Genomic DNA, 22,159 nt, shown 5'->3' with positions numbered 1-22,159 from the left:
CGAGATATACACGAATAAATCAAATTCAATAATTGAAATATAAATTTGGTTAGCCTTCTTCCGTAGCGGGTTTTTAATATTTTTCAAAGTTTAATCAATTTGTAATGTTAAACTAGAATTGGACTCTTCTTCGCAATCAATATTTTTAATTATCGTCTCCCTTTTTAAGAACAATTTAATTTAAAATTCATTGAAGATTCTTCTGTTATTAATTTCAAATGGCCTCGCCTAGCGGTAAATCGTTGAAGCTTCAACGAATTGAAAGTGCAGAGCTTAGGAATGTCCGCAAACACATTCACATGTTGCAATTTACATTTAAACATTCATTTTTCGTTAAGTTGTGCTTATTACATAATCATACTGACAGTTTGCTTCTAATATTTCTGCCACATAAATACAATGAATTATTCGTGCGAAGTATACAATTATTTGAACGCGTATCGTACATTTAATTCAGCGTAACTGCAGCGGTTAGAAATATGGTTTACATTTTAGACAAAACATAACGAATAAGTTTTATTCTATTTCAAAATGAAATTCATAATTTATCATCGCGTGTGTGTTGATAGAGCAGGAACGAATGAACATTAGAAAACACGATGTGCAAATATAAAGGGGGGTGGGGAAGTGTATTTTAATAACGCGTTACAACATACCCCCTCCCCTCTTAAATCCCATGCTATGGACGATAACGCCTATATGTACAGTAGAAACGTATGGCTTTCAAGTATAGTTGCTGTATTTGTGCGCGAAGGTTAGGAGCAGTTGTACGATCAAACGTGGGTTAGGTGAAAATACAACTCCTGTCACAATGTAGTGTATAATAATGTTGTGATATTACGATTAACAAACGTATATCGATATACGCGTATATTTCAACATCCGTGTGATCCAACACAGGCTACATGGATGTTGCGAACGGACAAAAGCCCCTTAGTGAGTGTGAATTGAAATTTATTTTCTAAAAATCATACATTTTTTACGAATAACATGAATAATTGGATTGTCGTCTGTAATTTCGATTATTGGAAAGATGAAAAGAATTTTTGTTCGACCTATGTTTATGTTTTATGTAGACACGTAAAATAAGATTATTTATGATATTATTATATTTATGAATAATCGTTTCGATTTTTTGATAAACGTAGTTCCATTTATTCAATAATTTAATTTGAGTATGGAATACGTATTTTATATAAATAATTTTTATGTAGGTGGGCAGCCTCCTGCCACCACCAGTCCTCCAGGAATGGATAAGGGGAAGGAATGGCAGATGGAATTACTTATGGAAAAATTACGCTCCAAAGCTTCCACGTTCAAGTCCTTGGTGGAAACTGCCAAAAATTTACGTATGGCGATGCTGGTAATATATTACGTACATCATTCTGAAATTGTATATAAAATTGAGATTAATTAATTGCATTTATTGCTTTGATAGGATAAGAGGTTTGCCATAGATAGCGCAGAGAAGGGTCAGCTACAGAAATGTTTAGATACTTTGCAGCATTCCATAAAAGTAACCTCCCTACAGTCCATGGTAGAACGCTTGGAGAGTTTAACCAGACAGTTGGGGTAAATAAATAGTTAATACTAATAATACTGCTAATTGTCGAGAGAGGAAGCTAAATTTAAGTAACATTTCTGCTATGATTGATTTACAGCTTAAAATTTATGATGTCTGGTCCACCAGGTACAGAGTTGTTTATATCTTCAGATATGTTTTTTTTGGAAGTCCTTTTGGAACCCACAGGTGTCGTTAAAGATGTAAAGATTCATCATGAAGGGAAAAATGAACAACAGGTATAAACTTTTCAAACAAACATCTATTCAATTTTATACACTCCTCAGAAATAGTGTTAAACATGTCTTGATAATTTATTTGCAGAGCTGTGATGTGTTGGTATCTTGTTTGTCACGGGGAGACTTCCTTGATTTTACAGTACAATTAGAAGGTTTAGCATCTATATATCAGTTAAATGCGGATAAAAAAGTAAAATGTAAAGCATTCAGTGCTTTGCAGTCACTGGAGGCTGACTTGGGTATTTTAGCTCAGTTGCAGACATTTATGAAAGAACCGTTTAATCTTGTTCATAAAAGCCCAGTTGGTTAGTTTTACGATTTCATTTCACTAATGTTTACAAAATAACAATCGAATGTCATTGTCAAATCTTTAGAATGATGTTTTCATTTAGGGATCCTCGAACGAAGAAGAGGAGGTCATGCCATGAAACTTACATATTTTGTTTCTCCTTATGATTTAATAGACCAGGAGAATCGTACCTGTGATGCTCTAAATTCAGAAATAGTTATTAAACGGAAGATCGGTCATTCCGTTACAGTTTGTATGGAAGGTTCCACTGCTCACAAGTTGCCTACATCTAGTATCATAACTGTAAATAGAAGTCCTACAGGAAAAAGGTTTGTAAGCCGTTGAAAGTTCAGAGAACTAGTTGAACTATTGTCCAACCAATAAATTATTTTTAGTACTCCATCCTATGCTCCATTAACTGGTACAAATTCATCTGTATTACCTGCTTGCTTTGTATTGAAACTTGTTAAGAAGATGCCAATGTGTATGGAACTGTTACGTAGGATACAAAAGGTTACAGAACTCGAATGTGGAGACGTATCTGCTCCACATCCGCTACTTAGTTTAATTATTCAACATGCCAGCGATGGTCAGCTAGATTGTCGGAATAATAGAGGACTTTATGTTGTACGTACATCATTTTAAATATTTCTCCGATATCAGAACTAGCTTACTATACTGTGCTTACGTTTCGTTGTAGAGTTTACCGGACCAGCAACACTGCTATTTCATGACGGAGAACAAAAACATGGAAGGTGTTTTAGTCAGCAGTATTTCGTTCACGCATCCAGCCCATGTTCCACAAATCTTGGTGTATCTGCGGCAGCAGGCGCTATTCAATACATTAATTGCTAGTTGCGTGAGATCTATGGCGCGGCAAGATCCGGAACATGCGACTATATTCGAAGTGAGTGCTTTATCATGGCAACACATATCGGTAAGTTTGGAGCATCCTTTCGAGGAGACAATGGCAACGGCAGAATTGGATTTGACGGACATCTCCGCGTTGAAGTGCAAATTGTACGGTATTAGCATTACGAATACGGAGCGAACGTCGGATCTGACTGGAAAAGTTCTGCAGAAATGTTTAAGCATACCTCTGACAATGAGGATTCTCATGAAATCGTGGGAAAGTCGCGACACTTTGGGCACAATGAATAATATGAATAGCGGAAACGGGAGTTACAACGTTAATCTCGGTTCCGGGAAAGATCAGAATAATCAAAATGGCTCCGGCATGCCGGATTTTACCAATGGGGAAGCGAAAATAAAGCAGGAGCCTGGTCTGAACAACGGGAATGGGACTATGGGTAGACAGCAGTCGTCGCAGCAACAGCAGCCGCAGCAACAACAACAACAGCAGCAGCAGCCTTTTTTAGATGCCGGAACGGAGAATAGTATCGGTTTTCCGTCATATTCCGGCCAATCCGATACCACAACCACTGCCATGCTGAATCCTCTGCAACTGGGTGCGTTGCTTGGACAGGCAAAAAACCCTTTAGCCAATCCTATGAACGAACGTGCAAAGAAGACGCGTAAACGGAAAACTGCCGATGGTATTTGGCGGAGCCCGAAAAGAAAAGGAGACGAGACCGCGGAGATATTATTGGAGAGCTCCAGCTCGGATTCAACGCCGTTGGGCACGCCAACCGGTGGTAGGGACAACTTGAACGAGACAAGGACATCTACGCCGACATCGGCGACAAGTTTGACCAGCGGCTTGGATTTTTCTAATTTGGACCCGACTGATATTCTAGGGACGGACAAGAGCTCCGATTACGATTTCGACAACGAAAGCGAGATTACGGAAGTCCACGACTTGCAAGACGTGGAAGAGTTGATCAAAAGAGATCGTAAATCACGGAAAAGGGAAGAGAAAAAGAGTCCGATTATATTCGAAGATAACAAAAGTTTGGTGCCGCCATCAGTAAGTATAACGCCAATTTCAAGCAGTAGTTTCGGTCAGACTACAAACTATAACACTGTACTTACGGGGATGGGTTTGGAAAGACGACCAGGTATTGAAATAATACCGATTGCGTCTTCGCCACAAACTACTTTACCGAGTTCTATTACTATAACTCCAATAGCTGGACCAACACAATCTAAAAGTTTGACGGACGAACGTAGAGAAAGAAAGAGCTCGAAGGGAAAGTCTACGGAGGACAAAGGTAAAATGGAGAAAAGACGTAAGCGAAAGAGAGAGGACAGTCCTATGGGACCGCCGCCGGATAAGATATCGTCGAAGCAGGACCCGTTGTCGAAGCCGGTATCGGTGAGCATCAAACCGACCGAATCGCCGCCGAACTTGGGCTCGCGGCCGTCCTCGCCCGCGACGACGCTAAGAAAATTTAGTCCGTCGCCGACGCATACCAGTCCCCTCGCTCTTGTAGGTAAGTCCAGTCCTACATTGAAACAATCAACCACCAAGCCGGTGCAAAGTCCAAAGCACTCTCCAGTCTATAGCAGTAGTCCCAAGCATACGCCAGTGCCTGCGAGCGTGAGCCCGAAACACGGCACATCGTCGCCGAAGCATGGTAGTTCAGCGAGCACCGGTAAACCGAGTATGTCCGCGCTGAAATCCGCCGCAAATTCTCCTTCTAGTAAAACCACCGATTCCGGGCAATCCAAGATAAAGTCTTCCTCGTCGTCTTCGAGCAAAGACTCCAACCGTGACAAGGAAAGAAAGACATCGTCGTTAACCTTCGGCGGATCCGGTGGTCATCAGAGTCCTAAGACAAAATCCTCTAGCGGTAAGTTAAAACAACTGGAATTAATTCCTAGCGGAGAAACGCAGGCTACGTTGCCGAACAGCGGCGGTAGCACACCTCCGTCCGGTAGTTCGGAGCTCGGCAAGTCCGCGATCGCCCAGCAGCAGGCGAGGAACAGGAAGGGTTCGCTGAGCGCTGTTATCGATAAGCTGAAGAACGCTCAACATTGCACGGACGACGGTGGCAACGGCGGAACCAAGACCGCAACTAGCAGCAGCGGCAACTCGAGTAGCCAGAAAGAGAGAAGCGTCGGTAGTTCGTCGGCCAAGGCTGCGGAGGGAAAGTGTGTCAGTAAGAATACTTCTATAGAGTCGAAGAATCCTGGTGAATACATGGTGAAGCACAGCTCCGACGGGATGAAGATAACGATCAATAAAACACGCACAAAAGACTCCAAGTCTGGAACGAACCTGAAAATGTCATCGTCCTCCGCGTCTGTTGTGACCGGCGCCTCATCGAGTTCGTCGACCTCGTCGACCTCGATGTCGGGTAACGGTTCCCCCAAAACGCACACCGGGTTGAAACCGGGGGTCAGTTCTGGTCCAGCGTCGAAGAAACCCGCGTCTCAGACTTCCCCAAAATTGTCTGGATCCTCGTCTTCCGGTTCTAGCAGCAGCAGCGGCAGCAAAGCGACCCTATTGGGACCGAAGATGTTGTCAGCTTTGAAATCCATATCAGGACCAAACTCTAGTAGCGGCAACGGTACTGGAGGACTGAACGTTGGCGGTAGCGGCAGCGGTGGCCTGCTTTCTAAGAACGTGATATCCTCGAAATCGTCTTCGAGCTGCCCGAAAACGACTAGCTCGGGAGTAACGGATCTCAGTCGAAACCGCGACAAATCCCGGTTGTCGAAGTCCGGCGAGAAAAGTCTGTTTCCATCTAAAGGTATCGGCGATACTAGAAAATCGAGCCCCTCTGGATTGCGGGAGGAAAGCGAGAGCGAAAGAGCGTTCAAGCTTCTCGCTGCTCACGCCACCATGTCCAATTTATCGAGTCTGCCGAACTTGCCACCACAATTGGTCGTGGAGGGACTGATGAAGCAGTTAGACACCAAATTCCAAATACCAAAATTGTCTGCTCGAGCAAACGCCGAATCCAGCGATAAAAAAACCGAGAAACTGTCCATGCTTCCCGACACAGGAAAGACTCTGGATAACATAACAACGAAGCAAGCTACGGAGCCGGGGAAACTGCAAACGTTATCCAACGCGTCGTCGACCGCCGTGAAAACGGTGCCGGACGACCAGTCGAATCAGGGTAGGCGGGATCATGTACAAACGAAACCCGACAATCTTTCCATGACCAGCGCAGCCTCGGCAATGTCTATGAATCTCAGCACCGACACCACCAGCAATCTTCTGCTTCCTGCTCTAGCGAGCAACAGCTCACACGATCTGGACATTCCCACGAACCTCTCGATGCAGCCGTCGGAGAACGAGTCTCGCGACACGTGCAAAGAGCCGTCAATGAGTAGAAGCAACACGCAGTTTCTGAGTAGTACTCTAAACTCCACGGCCAGCGGCAAGGACGACGCCGCTGGAAGTGGTCCGGTGATGGCCGTTCTACCAAAAGGTACAGATGCACCTTCTACCAGCAAACCCGTGTACTCTACGATGATGGCGACAGGCACGATAGCCAGCGGCAACGGGACCAGCGCGCCGAGTTCCGGCAACGGGAATTCGGAGAGCTTGAACCTGAGCATCAAGCCGGCGGACGCGAATCTGACCAAGTACAAGTCGGACGAGAAGAAGCAACCGCAGGCCCAGCAACCACAACCACCGCCGCAACAACAGCCTTCGCAGCAGCAACAGCCGCTGCAACCGCAACAGCAGCCGCAGCAGCAGCAGCAGCAAGTACCGTCTTCCGGAGGATCCTCCAGCGCGTCCGCTTTGGGAACCGCGGCGTCCACGGAGAACTCGTCGAACACGATGAAACCGGCCGGCACGGAGCTACCGCCGACGACGTCTCAGGAGGCTGCGGAGATGCTGTTGGACTTCTCCACGCCGAAGGACGTGGCCAAGAGCTTGAACTTCACCAGCATTCCCGAGAGGGCGATGACACAGGCGGCCTCGGTGCGCAGGAACACGCCGCCGCCCCCGCCGCCCGCCTTCCCGGCCAGTCCTTCCGTGAGCGTGCACATTGTAAAGAGTCCCGCACCCTCGCCGAGGGTCATCCCGCCGTCGCCGCACTCCGCCTCGCCGTGCATCACCGACGACGAGCTGATGGACGAGGCGCTGGTGGGAATGGGCAAATGAAGGTTACTGAAACTCTAGATTTAATTTTATCCGCGAATCACGCACGCGTTGCACAGGGCGCAGGGTGTCCTGCAAAGCTTGGTGAGTAATGCTGCCTTTCCGCGCGGATCAGTGTTCTTCGAGCGCGTACACGCGGCGCGCGCGTGTCACCTCGCACCGGTACCGTATAGAGTTTCCCCAGCAGGTACCATAAGGCTGATCGCTCGCGAGACACTGATAGAAATTAGTCGAATGATCCTCGGAGGAGTTGTGTACACTTCAGCGGGACGTTCTACCTCTTTACTTTTTATTAGCGAATTGAATGTTGCGAATTCGAGGAGTCGGAGACGTTAGGAATCGGCCGGTCGAATTTTATTGGATTAACGTTGACCGAGAGGAACGTTGCAAGGTCGCGCGTCTTGGAGGAGCCACTATTAATATAGAAAAATGAATTCTTTTTTACGAACGTTTTTAAGCTATGTTACCAACGTTACGGATTCTTTGAAATATTATCACCGGCTTGTATATCTTTGTTGTAAAAAAAATGTAGCTTGTACAAAAGAGACGGTTTTATCAGTCGAAATGATAATACATCTTTGAAGAACGTCATCTTAGCGAGAAAACTTTTTCTATATCACCCATTGGATTCTGAGAAATCGCTCGCGAATCGTTCCATCTTGCAGTGTTAAAACAGTAAAATATAGATCATTTTTAGAGCATCGGTGTTCGGTTAACAAAAACTAGCGGGAACTTATTTATTTAGAGAGAAATTTTGATTCGAATATAATTAATGCATTTCACGATAATATATCCTATTTTACAGTTATGCCACATGTTCTGATCCAAGCAAGCATTTCATTTTTATTCCCGGGAACCGGTTTCAATTAACGAACCGTTCATAGAGGACACCCTGTACAGAGACTTAGCGATTTTTCTGGGATGTCCTAACAGAGTAATAACGTCGTTCGCGAATTTCACACTGAATTTAACATTGAGTTAAGTTCAACTCTTCCTGTACGCAGAGAATGATGGTTCCATTGTAATGGTCGTTCGCAGAGATGGATATATAATATTTGAACGCCACAGTGTATCAAAGCGATTTCTTCTTATACATATATTATATATATATCAGTTCGTTTTCTCGCGAAACAAGGACTCGAGGTTAGCAATAAAACGTTTGTTTCTAGATTTTTAAGGAGACGAAAGGGTGGGAACCGGGGGAGAGAGAACGAGCGAGAAAAAAATAGTAGAATGGACTTGCGAGAGATAAATATATAGACACGAGTTATTTTCTATTGAAAACGCGTTGGACAATACTTGTAAGGACACCGCGACGTGTACGTGCGACGTTAATATATGAAGTATTCCTTGATTAATTTCACGCGAACAAGACGATAAGGAGAAAAATAAAATTGTCGAGAAGAAAATACATTAAAGTTCGTCCAATTCGCATTAATTCGGCCGAGTTCGAAGCTGTACATGGAAATTTTCGCGCGTAGTGTTCGAGAAAAAGAGAAGCAATCGTCGAGTCCTTTTATTCTCACCTTGCTATTCTAACATCCTCTTTCGTTGTTCATTTTAGTGGCATCATTCTTCAACGATGTATGTATGTACAATGAACTAAAATCGATCTCCAGTTTCATGTAAACGATCAACAACACGTGCGATTATTTTGTTACGTTAATCCTCGATCGATCCTCAAATAAAATACTTCGTCGCGTGGGAATCGATTATTAATCCGTTGCCTTATGATCTTGTCTAATGGCTGTGTCTACCACGAATAGCTGACTGTGTGCGAAGCATGAAAAATATTTATTAATAAGTTTGATCTCGTTCGATCTGAAAGAGAAAATCGCCAAAAGAAACGTTTCTAAAATAATAAAACGTATTCGTTTGGCTTTTATGCAGTTGCTCGTTACATATTGTACATACGCTACGTCGTTGCTCATCGAACCTTTGTTTCTTTTTCCATTATGTCAGGCTATGTAACAGAAAATATTTTGTGATCATCGAATTTATTCTAGTGAAAACAGATGTGTTATTAAACTGTTCTACATTTTTCTATTGCCGTCATCGCTGCATTCTATTGACACTGAACAATGTTCATTAATAGTTGGTGTATTAACGAGCAATTCGCTGTTTTCCTAAACGTGGCAATACACTTTAAACTCAGTGGTATCTTCTCGCTAATCCGCTCGATGACAGATAACTTAATATTAGAAACACCTGTTCACGATTTTATCAGAAGCGAATGTTAAAATTTGATGAGAAATGGATTAAGTCGTTTTACATATCGAGGGAATCTTTAATAAACCGCTATTTCCACGTGTATCGATTTAATAACATAATAAGAGTTTACAATTAAGAATATCGATGTCTTCGTAATGATCAAGAGATTAGGCTATCAATTATTTCGTGAAATAATTGCTGATGAAGTTACTTTCAGTTGTTTATCGAAGGTATTGTTTAATGGAAACAATCAAGGAGCTATATTCCTTGTCGGATTGTACAAACAGTTTAAAAGTACAAACTTAGCGGTTAATGGGACTCGAAATGGAGTAACGATTTATAGTTTAAGGAAATTGGTTATTTCTTTGGATATTCGGATTTAATATATATTTACCGATTCTAAATATAAAGAAAATGTAATTTTTAATACATATGGAATCTTTGTACACGTGAAATTTATTCTTTCCGAATTCATCATCTAATACATGTCACTCATCAACTATCTCTTATTACAGGAACGTACGAAATTTGATGAAAAACTGAATATCCACGGAATAACTGCTTCCCGTCGTTCATTCTCGAGTTCCATTAACCCCTACGAATACTATTACTGCCGTCAGAAGTGCAAGATTCAATAAAACTCGCGATCGTAAGGCAACGGGTTAATCTTCGCTTGGAATACCGTGACCTTTGTGTTCCTCGCGTGATTGCTTCGAGAGACAGGAACTCCGATAGGACCGAAGAGATTTCGATAGGAGAACACGTCGCAACGAAAATATTGAGCTTACGGGAATGGGGAAGTTGCGTTTGTTTCACGTAAACGATGTTTCTCTTAGCATATTAATGCGTGCTAAAATGTGAACAAGGAAATTGCGAAGAAACGCCGCGTGAGTGATAGATGCGACTACGAGACGAATTTGCAAAAGACGGAACTTTAATCCTTTGCACTGTAATGCGAGTTTGTCCATTGAAATTTATTTCTTCTCTATTGAAAAATATTAATTAAAATCTCTAATAAAAAATATTGTTTCGATTCGAATTTTAAAAACATTTGTATAATAAAATCAGTACTTTCATATTCGATACAATTTGAATTAGCAAATTATAGAGAGCGAATATTTTACAGTGTCTAAAAAAATGTTAGAATCAATTGACCTTTTCATTACTTTTAAATGGATGTATTTTAATGTCGCAGCTACTGCAAAGGATTTAAGTTTCAACGTTGCGGGAGCGAATGCTCTTTGTACAAATTGTGCGAGAAATGTTCCGACGAAAGGTTCGAGCGAGGTTGCAGAGAGACGGACACTGGACGAGTTTATTCGTCCATTGTCTATTCGTAATGTTAGAGGAAACAGAACGATTTGCTATCGGCACGCGATGCATACTTAACTTTCCATGTGCGATCGTATACTGTACAGTGTGAAAATTGTATTTTTCAAGCGGGGTGCCGGTACATTGCTGCGACAATATCTTTGCTTCGACGAGGATTCGTAGACGCGTGTGAATAAAGAGTACGCATTTCTTCGAGAAAGAATTGTCCAGTACTCTTCGGCGGGAAGAAGAATACGGTTTATTTTTTCAATGCCGACGAGAAACGTGTACATATAGAGCGAAGGAAGAGGACGTGTTCACGCTGGTAAACGGTGCTGCTACGAAAACGAGAAACGTTCACGAATGACAAAACGCGCGCGAGAGGCTACTCGGTTCCGTCTCTTTTGACCATTTGCGTGCAAGGAATTTCCTTCAAAAGATTTATCTGCGAAATCTGCCAGGCCGACTGTAAAAAAAAAACGATTGGGAAACGATGAAAACGATGTTATCATAGTGTTAAAAAAAAGAGTTCGAATCCTTCACTGTCACGGCTTCCTCTTTCGCGAGGGAAGCTGCCTAGTATACAATTTTTCGAGCGAACTTGTCGAACCCTGCTCTGTGCGCTCTATAAAACGTCCGCGCGATTTCGATTGTTTGCGAGCTCGCGCGAGTAGTTCCCGGCGTCAGAATATGTCCTCGAATCCGGCGGGCTACGATTATACAGCGCACAGAATACGTTGATTCCTCTACGACACTTGCGAGAAATACAAATCTATGAAAGGAGAATAATTTTTGTATAAATGTATAACCGTATTAGCGCGTGTATGTACATTTACGTATCGAGATGTATAGAGAAAAGATCTATATACATAACTGATTATATCTTTATCGACGACGAGTGTCTTGGAAAACACGCCGAATCCTTGAGACAAGCATGTAAGCCTTGATAATAAAATAACTATGTCTTTTGGAGAACCGTCGAGCGCGTTACTTCGAGTCGTTCGATTTACGACGCAATTGGAGGAGGGTGGTAAAAATACAGACCAAGAAAAAAAATCAGCTATCCATTCATTTTCGTCGAACAATGTTGCGGGTACGTTAATAATTTTCGACATCCGCGTGACCCATTGTAGAACTAGTCTCTTTTCGCGAAGATCTAATCTAATACGGTCATTTATTTGTGATCACGTTTATTACGCGGGCCCCTACACTGACTATAGCGAGAACTTGGTTCCTTGGCTTGGACAAGTGATCCGGAACATATGTATCATTTCCAATCGCAGGTTTTCTATCCCGCCTGTATTATTTGGCAACTGTTTCCTCCTTAATTGATCGGTCACTGGAAAAGACACGTCCAGGTCCTCGGGATCATATAGTCCAGGAAATCGTCACGCGTTGGAGGACAGTTGATTCTGGCGTAATGCTCCATGCAGTACAAGCTCGACATCACCCCGTTGCCCACGAACAGCGTGAACCAAAAGAAGATGTTCCCGTGCGATTTCAACACGAACAGAATGAACATACCGACGCCGCCGAACAGCGACAGCATCACCGGATAGAAGAACCGGAAGGTGAAAGACAGGATGTATTCGTGGAAGATCGCGGAGATCGAAAACACCGTGACCATCGACAGCATCTTGTTCCGCTTCGTCACGATCTCGTACATGTCCTTGTAGATGTAGGCGTACAGCCAGTCGTGCACCACGATGTTCCAGGTGCGGTAGTATGTGTAATAAGTTCTCGAGTTCCACCAGTCCTGAAACACAATCAGTTAATTCATTAAAGTTGCTCGGAACTTGGAAATGTTGCGAACGGATTGGAGGAGACCGATGACGAAAGGATACGATGCCGTGTTACGACTTCGGTGACTCACGCTGTGGTATTTTCACCGTGGAAGTTCCGCCGTCGTTACTCATTGGCTGTGATAGTGTACTATTTTTTTTCCTTGTCTATGACAAATATTGGTCATTCTTTTCTTAGAAAATTGAAGGCGAATGATACGGACAATTTTGCGCCTAGCATTTTTTAACCGTTCAATGTGAGTAAATTGTTCCTTTCACTTCTCCCTTTTACCAGACGTAACGCATTCATAAAGTTCAATTAGGATCTTTTTTATTACTAGACTGTGGAATTTAAATTTTAACGAGTTTAAAAAGAATATTGTTGCATTATTTTTAACTTACTGTGATTATCAGAAAACGAAAGTTAGTTTACTGAAATTTCACGCTGAGAAAAGGATCGTTCCTATGTAATTTTACATTTTACGTCTGGTCTATTTTCGCTTTCTAAACTCGTCAGTAGTTCACTCACTTTGTAGAACATTTTATCACCGAATCGCAGTAATTCGGCGAAGGCGTTCATCCATGAGTGCAGCAGACAGTAAAAGCCGCAAACGAACATCATGGTACCGGGGAACATGGCGCTAAGAATATTGAGTATCATCATTCCCCATTCTACAGGCTGGGCCCCAAAGTTTTTGAAATTCGGCTCCAATAGACGCTCGTACATCAATGCCACGCAAAATATGACCACCGTTACCTCAGCGAAATTTGCTAGTACTACTTTCCATCGGATCGTTTTTGCTCTGAAAAAGAAGAAGCGCAGTATGAAAAGACCAGGCAAATTGAAAATACGAATAGATTTCGATACTCGGACGTTTTTATCGAGCACATCAGTATTTTTAAACATTCCTATCAATGTCGATAACATTATAAACTTCGTAATATGATCGTTGTACTTTGCTTGCAGTTCTTCAGAACGATACTCGACCAATGACCATCGAAGAAAGACGAACTTTCGCATAACTAATAAACAATATCACGAGATCTACAATGATTTGATCAATCACTGTCCATGCACACTTGTCGAAACGCAAATCTAATCTGTTATCGACACACTTTGGAAATGTTCGTATCGGTTTTTAAAACACTTGTCTATGGCTGTGAATTAAGAAATTATATTTTTTAATTAAAATGCGATTTACCTGGGATAACTGTCTTGGTAGACCAAAGTTGGTACGAACATGAAATAAAAGAACTTGGAGAAGTTCGGCGGTTTGACCGTTTCCATTTCAGAATGAGATTTGTACGTTAAGAATCTCGGCGCCACGCTTCTCACGAAGGCGTATATTTTCATTAGCATTCGAGTCTGGACAGAATTCAAGAAAATAATTATCAATTAAAAAATTCTGCGATACAAATTGAATTAGATTAAATTAAATTAAAATGAAGGGGTCAATTAATCCTTTGCCGTACATTGACAAGTCTGAGTTACGTACCAGCTCCATAAGTACAATCATACTGGACGCAACGGGCAAATCTTCTTTGAGAACAGCTTTCGTCGGCAATACGATGAAAACGATGTTGTAGAGGATCAAGGCTGTTAACCATCCGTAGTCCCAAATTTTCCTTGAAAACGCTGCAAAGGACATTTATTAAGTGGCGTGCGAATAATGTACTGGTTTGGGGACTAAGTTCGTAGCGTTTTTATATTTTCTTTTATTTTGCAACGATTTGTTGCTTTTTGAACTTACATTTTGGTGGCCGTTGTTCACGTTGAGTGGCCCAAAAGCAAAAGGCCGCGTAAACTCCGAACGTCGAACACGTCATCAGTGTCCACACGAAGAGCACTACCGGAAGTTTTCCGAAACCCCTCTTTATGGTGCCGATGGCAAAATTCGGTCTGAAATGACAATTCTTAGCTTTTATATCGCAGTATTATCTTACGCAAAAAATATTCCTACAATTCTTCAGTCTTTTTTCAGTATTTTTTTGTAATTTGAACAAGTAGCTTTTCAAGATAGAAATTAAAGAGACTTCTTTAAAAAGAAACACGGTTTCATGATTTGAAACGGTGTGCTATATATTTATCAAAATATTTTCTTAACTAACTGAAATAGAGGCCCGGCGTTGATATAACGTAACGACGGTTGAAGTTATGCGAGTTTAGAAATGAATAAATTGCCTTAGATTGAAGTAGCGAGCCAACAATTGGGTAAGGTGTTAGAGCTCCTTTGGATTGGAAGTGTCTATTGTAATCTTTAGTTTAAGTAGAAAATATAACGCGAGCTTCAATAAAATTAGTTCCTTTTTAGTTGCTTTTAAATTTAGTCGATTTTAAATTCTTTATTTTTATTTTGCGACTTTTCACGGGTTGTACGATAAAAACAATATGAATGCCTATACTTACGATCCCGTGGTCCGTATATCGTAAATAGCAGTGTGTACCAAGAGGATTATCAACACTGTTACGATAACGTTGTACATTGTTCGAATATGTTGGATTTCGTAAAGGTCGGTCAGCATGGAATTCCTTGGGAGGAACTGTTTCCTTGGTAGAATGTCTTCCTTCGATGGTTTGCTATGAAAGTATAATATGCGTCACAATACACATTCAGTATTATTTGTAATTAAAATTCTTTTAGCCACATACAATTACAAATTAATAATTAATATCGACTATGGTACTATTATTCAATCGGGCTTTCGATTAAAATACATTTTTATTTAAAAGTACATTCATATCTCGATTGAAATAAAATTTAAATGTTTATTCGCGTATCAAATTGTTCATAAATCTGAAAAATTCTGAAACTCAAAATTACGAAATATGTATTTACAGAATACGATTCGCTTGTAATCGCTAAGCTATTATGGAATGTTAGTGTTCGTTATCGCTGTGTTTGGTATCATACAATACACAGTCTTGGCTACTACCGTCCGAGTGCACGTGTACTTAAACTTCGTTCGGTACATCTTGTCCCGATGTCACTGTAATGTCATTACATTACGTTCGCGTAACGAATGTTCAAAAGTTATCAGCTTTTATGTAATAAAACAATAATAACTACAATAGAATATACATGTACTCGGTTGTTTTTTTCTTTTGTCTTCGCGCGATACTGTTTTTACATTTCGAAAAGGCAACAATTTTGCGTTTTCTTATTATAGTCAAATATTTGTTGCTTATTGCACGTTGTATAGAATCGTCACGGAGAATCGTAAGCAGATTTCTCAATTCGGGTCAAAGCGGTTAAGTGCACGCCTACCGAGATCATCTTCAAACTAATTTGCAATTCGACGCGTGTACACGCGGTTCGTTAATTTTAAATTTGTTATACCACTACTTTTCGATAGAAATCATTCACGTGCGTTCAAATTGTACGTAATTGTGTGCCGATGAATATGTTTGAAATGATCGTTTGAGATAGAGGGAAGCCGAACGATTATGTTTGGAAGCAAATAGGAAGAAACGCTTCTAAAATAATCGAAACAATTTTTAAACATTTAAAGAGAAAAATTGAGCACTTACATCCTGTTGCAGTATTTCGCAGCTTCGCTTGGATCTTTAGAGCCGCTGGATTTCACTGTTTCCATCTTCTGTAAAATGTCTGTTGCCATATTGACTATTCGGTTGTCGAAGAGCTCCGTCATTTCTTCTCGCATTTCCTGTGAAAACAATTAAATTGAATCATCTATTCGGATACGAACTAAAGACTAAATTGTGGAATTTATGCAGTCACGAAAAAAGCAATTAGGGAAACTCTAAAACAGCAGAAATAAAAAAAGAAGTAAATATATAAAATAACGGTAATAAGAATATTCGAACAATTGTTGTATTAAAAAATCTGAGATCGTGTACCTTCATGTGCCCTTGAAACTCATCGCTGATTATTTCTCGTAGTTTCAGTTCTCCTAGATCCATGGCCCCTATATCTACAAGACAATAAAATATTTTCTACACTATTAGAAAAATGTATAATTTGGAAAAACTGCTTTAATTTACAACAATAAAAACATGAATGACACCTACCGCGTTTCTTGTCAGCCATCGCGTCCTCGCTAAATTTCTCATCGGCACCGCACTTTTCGGTGGTTACGCTCATGTTTACACTTTCTTTGTAGGACGTTCTACTGTCTCATATTTCTCTCCAAGTTTCTTGTTTTCTGTCGGCGTTTGCTGGAACGTTTGACGAAAGAAAATAAAGATAGGAAAAACTGAGCGAATTCGGAAAAAGCGATCAAAGAAGAATTAAATGTTTAAGTTTAGCAGCGCTGGTAATTAGCGACGACCACCGGCGTAAATGAAAACAACCTGGCGAGCCGTTAATGCTCTTCGAGGTACGAGCGACAACTGAGCCATTCGATGGACTCGGACGAGTGTAGACACGGACGCCGCAACCGATGCTTATCGATCTTTTCCCGTCGATCACGCGTAGAAAAGTATATCCCGCTTTTCTTCCATTGGCGGGGACCAAGTTTTATCGCTTCCCGCTCATGTTCTTTGATTCATCGCTTTTGCTCGCAGGCCGAGTGCACGCGCACCGCGAATGCACTTTTCACGCCCCCGTTTCATCTAATTAGGTAATTGTGATAGCGGTTCGTGACGGACCAAACTTCTCCTAAACCGATCCCCTCGAGTATGAAGAAATAACTTTGGAAACGTCAAGATAAACCGGACACGGCTTTCGCATCTGATACGTGCGCGTCCAAATCAGCCGCGATACGATCGATGCCGATAGATAGATCTCGTCGGATCGCAAGGACAATGAGCTCTTAACTCTTTCTCTGTTCTAAAATTCGACAGCTGATTACCGAGCTTTGTGAGTCCGATGACCAGTACGAAATTTGTTTTCGTTGTCAACATTTTATTTTGGACAGTGCAATTTTGAATTTCTTTTTTTTTTAAATTATAAAATCTATAATTAACTATAGATTTTATGAACGAAGTATGATTTTATTAAACACTTCGTATTTCCTTCTGTGGACATCAATAATCCTCCGTTATCGCAGACAATGCGCGAGTTCTCTTTTTATTGCAAAATTACATTTTCCTCGTCCCTGAAAAAGCGATAAGTTAAAAGCATTGCTCGAAGTATCTAGAAAGTTGTGAATTGGTTCGATTCGCGCGTTTCGAATGACAATACTTGTGCAGCAACCTAATCTCGCTGGCATTAGTACCGTTTTAAAAATGAAGGGTTAATAAACGGGTCACATAGATCAGTCAACGGGCATTGATTATTTTGCGATGAATGAATTGTGTAACACCATGTTTTGCGCTAATAGCGAACCTTAGAATAAAGCCGTAAAATCATACCTAAAGCACGATGTTTATTATACATTTTTAATGAAATAATTAAAGTATAATTTGGAAATGATTTATACGCAAAATCATTTCTCCTTCTTTTTTATAGACTCTAACTATTATTATAAGTTATTGTGTAAGAAAGTTTATTTATTCTGCATTGCAGAGCAGATAAAGTCAGCTGCGATGGAAAAGTTTGCAATTGCATTTACTAGACTTCAGCATCGAGTAATTATAGATATTTAAATCGCCGAGAGGAACGGCAACAAAGAAGTTAAGATTACTCGAACAGCCGCAGACTGTTGGCTCTTAAAAACCGATTAATGTTGGTCCGACCATTTTCCATCACTTCAAATGATAGCAGAAGAAAACCATACAAAATTGCTTATTTTACAATGCTATGAACTCTGAAAAAAGTGCATAAAATTAGCAACGTGTTACGACTTATCGTTTCTATTTCCGTTCATCCATCCTTGGTTTCCCATTCGAAGGGACATCTATTCACGATAAGCGGACAATAGTTGGCTTTCACATTAGTTATGGCGTGCGGTATTTATATTCTATATCAAATAACGAAGACGTTTTCAAGTACTTTCAAAATAACATAAGCAGAACGCTGTTCCTCCTCAATAATGTAAACTATCCATATATTAACCATGGTAATGTAGTACCATGTACTAAAAGTAAAAAATTAAGATTAAAATTAAGATAAGGATTAACGATTTTACATAATTATAAATATTCAACCTACAAGTATGTTTATATATGTTGTCGTAGGTCATTGATGTTGAACACAACTGCACACGAATTATTTGTGTACGAGACAAGAGCATCACCCAAGGGAAGCACTGATAAAACGAAAATCGCCTGACAACGTTTATCTCTCACAATGAATACAAGAATTTTCTCTTTACACCGATAAACTTAAAACTCTTTCTCTGATATATCAATTTTCTTATTATTTCAGCTAGAAAATACTAATTTCGTAGAACACTGTAAGTATTCAATACTTACCATACAATTTTATTTTTATGTTGTAATCGAGGGCCAAGGAAAAACATTTCGAGGATACAGAAATGCTCGTACATGTTTTTAACAAACAACTTATGTTAAAAACGATTGCTTATTGTTGGACTCGACATAAAACGTTCTTTTACGAATAAAAGAAATAAACAAACAGTTTATTTCATGTCCAGCAACGCCATTGTACGTAGCGGCGAAACGCTCAAACTGTTACCCAAAATTATCCATGGATGATAATACCAAGATGTAGATGGTGCTGCTGTATGAACCTTTTAGGCGCGAGACGCCATTATAGTGGCTTTCGTGAATGTTTCGTGTTGTGCTCAATTATTTTATTATTTATTAAAGTAAACGATTAAAGTGAAAGTGTATATATACAATATATTAAGAAAAGAATATATATTATTAATACTATATATAGATATAGGGAAAAATATATATTAAGAGAAAATGGTAATTTAGTTACGAAGAACAATATTTGCGCAAAATCCTGCCGGGCCTAAGAGGTTAAACTTGTGGAGGTTTTTATATAAGTAAACTATATAAAAACTATGTAGGAAAAATTGATAATTGAATTAGTATTCACAATGTGGAAGAAACCTCATTAACACATTCGCATCGGGAAACGAGAATTCTCGTTTTGCAAGAAGTGTGCTTTCCTGAAATGAATAGAGATACCCCGATTTCTATGATAATTTAAGGAAAAATAGCCCGATGCGATTGTGTTAATATAATTCAAAAACGTAACTAATAATACAAATTGTCAATGAAGTAGAAGACGTTAATTATCTACAATCGGCAGAAACTCGTAGTGGATTTAGGTATCGAAAAATTGTATTACTCTCTTTATATACAGTGAGGGGTAGAGTACTTAATATACTAAAAGTAATATTACTGAAATATACGATAATAGTATAGATTAGGATTTATAATATTTATTCCACTGACATAGTTCAGTCTATATAAATAATATGAAATGGTAAGAAGAGAACAATAGACGATTTCGTTACCTACATCCATTACGGGTTTAATACAGTTGCGCCATCTGCGTTTGACCGCCGAGTTCTTAGAATTATCATTCGTGAATAATCTTGTCTAATAGTTTGAGCATTTCGCCGCTGTGAGCACTGGTGCTGTTTTTACATTTTCTAAGGAAGATGATTTATGCCGGACTTTATATTTACGTTACTGCGAAAGAGGTAAGAATCATACGTTCCTGTTGTTATTAACAATTAATGAACTTGTTCCGGATGATATAAGAGCAGAAGATCCTCCGCAATATTTCTGTACCTTTAAAATATTTTTTGGCTATTAAATTTCTCTGATAAAGCTGATTAATTTGAAGATTGCGGAGACATCAATGCTGCATAGAACATGTGTTCCAACCTCCAAAGATATTTCTTATAAGAAATACACTGTTTTTTAATATACGTATAGTATACATATCTTTAATTGATTAAACATTTATTTAGTATAATTTTATTGATTAAATTTTAATTTCGTTATCGGTAGATCGATAAAGGGAAAAAAGTTATTAAAATTTAGTTCTTTCCTTTTCTAGTACATCTTAAAACGAGCACATCATAAATTTTCTAAATCGTTGCAATCTCAACAGACAATTCTAATCGAATGTGTCTCCCAGTAACTGATTTGAAAATTCTTATCTTCCTGCACCAATAAGAAATATCTACATTCCGTATCGGATCTATTGCTTATCATTATTTTTACATTTGTATATTCGTTTACCTTCTACTTATCTAATCCATTGTTACCCTTCATTCTGTGTTCTCATAAAATGTAATTTCTATTTTAGAAAAATGACAATCCCGAGCATATTGCGAACATGGACACCGAGAAATATAGTTTTGTTTGCAAAGGTAAAAATCAGCATATGTTTCCTTTAACTCTTCGAGGCGCAGGATTTCCGAAAATAAACAGACCCATGTGGCACAGAAATTGTGCAGCGTTTTTAATTAAACAAAATTGGTAACTTTTTATTGAAAGCATAAACGCGTAATAATTCAACTGAATTTGTTATAAAATGAGACTTAAGTGGTCCAACTGTGCCATGTGGGTTTAGGAATGAACAGAGCAAAAATGCATCTATTGCAATATTATGTGGGTCTAAAAATGTCCCACAAAGAATTAAACAACGTGTCTCTGTAATTCGTACGTAATTACACCGACATAATTAAATCGTCTGGTTGCAAAGATAGAATTATTAAAAGGATTAAGCCTACATCTAAACGATTTCTACGTAGCAGTCATTTGAGAAATGTCTCAATTAGAATACCCGACGCGATAGAAAGGAAAACGCGCAAGCTCCCGCAAAACGTTTCGATACGACCTTCTAGGTAAACGTACCGTACTCGGAAACGGCAAAGGTGTTTAGTTCGGGTCGACTGCAATTTGAACGGACGCCTTCGTTACACGCACAATTAATTACTGGGACGTAACCGATAGCGCAACATGGAAAATCGTACGCAATAGCGGATGGAATTCTTCAAATCCTCTCGGAAAAAATATATATATATATCTCATCTCCACAAGTTCCAAGTCCAAGCTCCGATTAGAGCATCGAAGATAACAGCTTATCCAGAGACGAAAGGCTTGTACAATGAACGTCCCTTCGATGAAAAATCCGATAACGATAATGTTTTGTAGCGCGCAGCGCGAGATAGCGTTGTTCGACGCATGGCACTGACTAAACGGTCATTCATCGCTTCGATAGAATCATCGTGAACGCGTCCAATAATTCGTTGACGTCATTCCGAATACGTCACTGCAAGAATTTCGCAAATTCTTCGATTTTCGACGGACTTTCGAAAATCGTCGGATTTTCGATGACTCTTTCCGCCGCGATTCTTCGGGGAAGACAGCTCATTTGAAGGTTTCGATGCGTTACCGGGAATGCGGCGCGTCCTCAAAATATTAGGTCGCGTCCTACTAAATGTCAGTTCCAAGAGACGGCTTTAAATAAAACGAATTATGTAATTTTACTCGACGCATCTCCAAAGGCTAAATGAAATACAATTAGTCTCTTAATCGAGCGATCGGTAAGAACAGTCGAACCGGTAAGAAATTCGATATTTTCTGCGACCGTACATAGCGATTCGAGAAAAGCTGCTGACCAGCAACAGTGTATCATAAATTTCCGTTCTCCAGGTCCCCGACAAAAAGGCCCAGATTTTATGGTATCGCCAGCGGTTTCGCAACGAGCCCTGGATTCCGGCTCCAATAGATCGGCCATTGTTACACATGTCTCGGGTGGCTGGCACGCAGCTTTGACATCAAAAATCGTTTCGAGGGACACACGCCGGTCGCCGCGCGCGTGGAACGGAGCGAGATCGCCGGAGAAAAATCGCCGTGGGGAGGGAAAGAGAAAAAGAGAGACTCGCTCTCTAGCTTGTGTTGTGAAA

At 40.2% G+C, this 22,159-nt stretch overlaps 2 protein-coding genes across 3 annotated transcripts; one reads left to right on the top strand and one right to left on the bottom strand.

Annotated features, from left to right (window-relative positions):
• Positions 1-481: 481 nt before the first annotated feature.
• Positions 482-11,722, top strand: Med1 (Mediator complex subunit 1). 2 transcript variants are annotated; one of them, XM_078189849.1, is made up of 9 exons: positions 482-936; positions 1,215-1,363; positions 1,439-1,572; positions 1,662-1,800; positions 1,886-2,105; positions 2,193-2,418; positions 2,485-2,716; positions 2,790-3,744; positions 3,847-11,722. In XM_078189849.1, the coding sequence occupies exons 1-9, from the start codon at positions 906-908 to the stop codon at positions 7,113-7,115; spliced, it is 5,355 nt and encodes a 1,784-aa protein (XP_078045975.1). In that variant the 5' UTR covers positions 482-905; the 3' UTR covers positions 7,116-11,722. The 2 variants fall into 2 exon arrangements, with proteins under 2 accessions (XP_078045975.1, XP_078045974.1); XM_078189848.1 differs by having other exon boundaries at positions 2,790-11,722.
• Positions 11,723-11,748: 26 nt separating this feature from the next.
• LOC144474701 (sterol O-acyltransferase 1) lies at positions 11,749-16,824 on the bottom strand. Its single transcript, XM_078189850.1, has 9 exons — positions 16,446-16,824; positions 16,275-16,348; positions 15,945-16,081; positions 14,823-14,993; positions 14,167-14,315; positions 13,912-14,051; positions 13,618-13,781; positions 12,945-13,218; positions 11,749-12,390 (listed from the first exon to the last, which is right to left on the bottom strand). The coding sequence occupies exons 1-9, from the start codon at positions 16,516-16,518 to the stop codon at positions 11,971-11,973; spliced, it is 1,602 nt and encodes a 533-aa protein (XP_078045976.1). The 5' UTR covers positions 16,519-16,824; the 3' UTR covers positions 11,749-11,970.
• Between the last annotated feature and the right edge of the window lie 5,335 nt (positions 16,825-22,159).

Source organism: Augochlora pura, chromosome 9, assembly GCF_028453695.1.
Source record: "Augochlora pura isolate Apur16 chromosome 9, APUR_v2.2.1, whole genome shotgun sequence".
In the NCBI taxonomy this organism is placed as follows: domain Eukaryota; kingdom Metazoa; phylum Arthropoda; class Insecta; order Hymenoptera; family Halictidae; genus Augochlora; species Augochlora pura.
Note: the sequence above shows the minus strand (reverse complement) of the source record. Positions and strands in the feature narration are given on the sequence as shown.

Coding starts and splice junctions, on each gene's coding strand:
- Med1 (XM_078189848.1), top strand. CDS start 906: ATGGATGTTGCGAACGGACAAAAGCCCCTTA. Junction 1,801..1,885: donor AAGGGAAAAATGAACAACAG/GTATAAACTTTT, acceptor ATTTATTTGCAG/AGCTGTGATGTGTTGGTATC. Junction 2,106..2,192: donor TGTTCATAAAAGCCCAGTTG/GTTAGTTTTACG, acceptor GTTTTCATTTAG/GGATCCTCGAACGAAGAAGA.
- LOC144474701 (XM_078189850.1), bottom strand. CDS start 16,518: ATGAGCGTAACCACCGAAAAGTGCGGTGCCGATGAGAAATTTAGCGAG. Junction 16,082..16,274: donor AGTTTCAAGGGCACATGAAG/GTACACGATCTC, acceptor TTGTTTTCACAG/GAAATGCGAGAAGAAATGAC. Junction 14,994..15,944: donor GCGAAATACTGCAACAGGAT/GTAAGTGCTCAA, acceptor ATACTTTCATAG/CAAACCATCGAAGGAAGACA.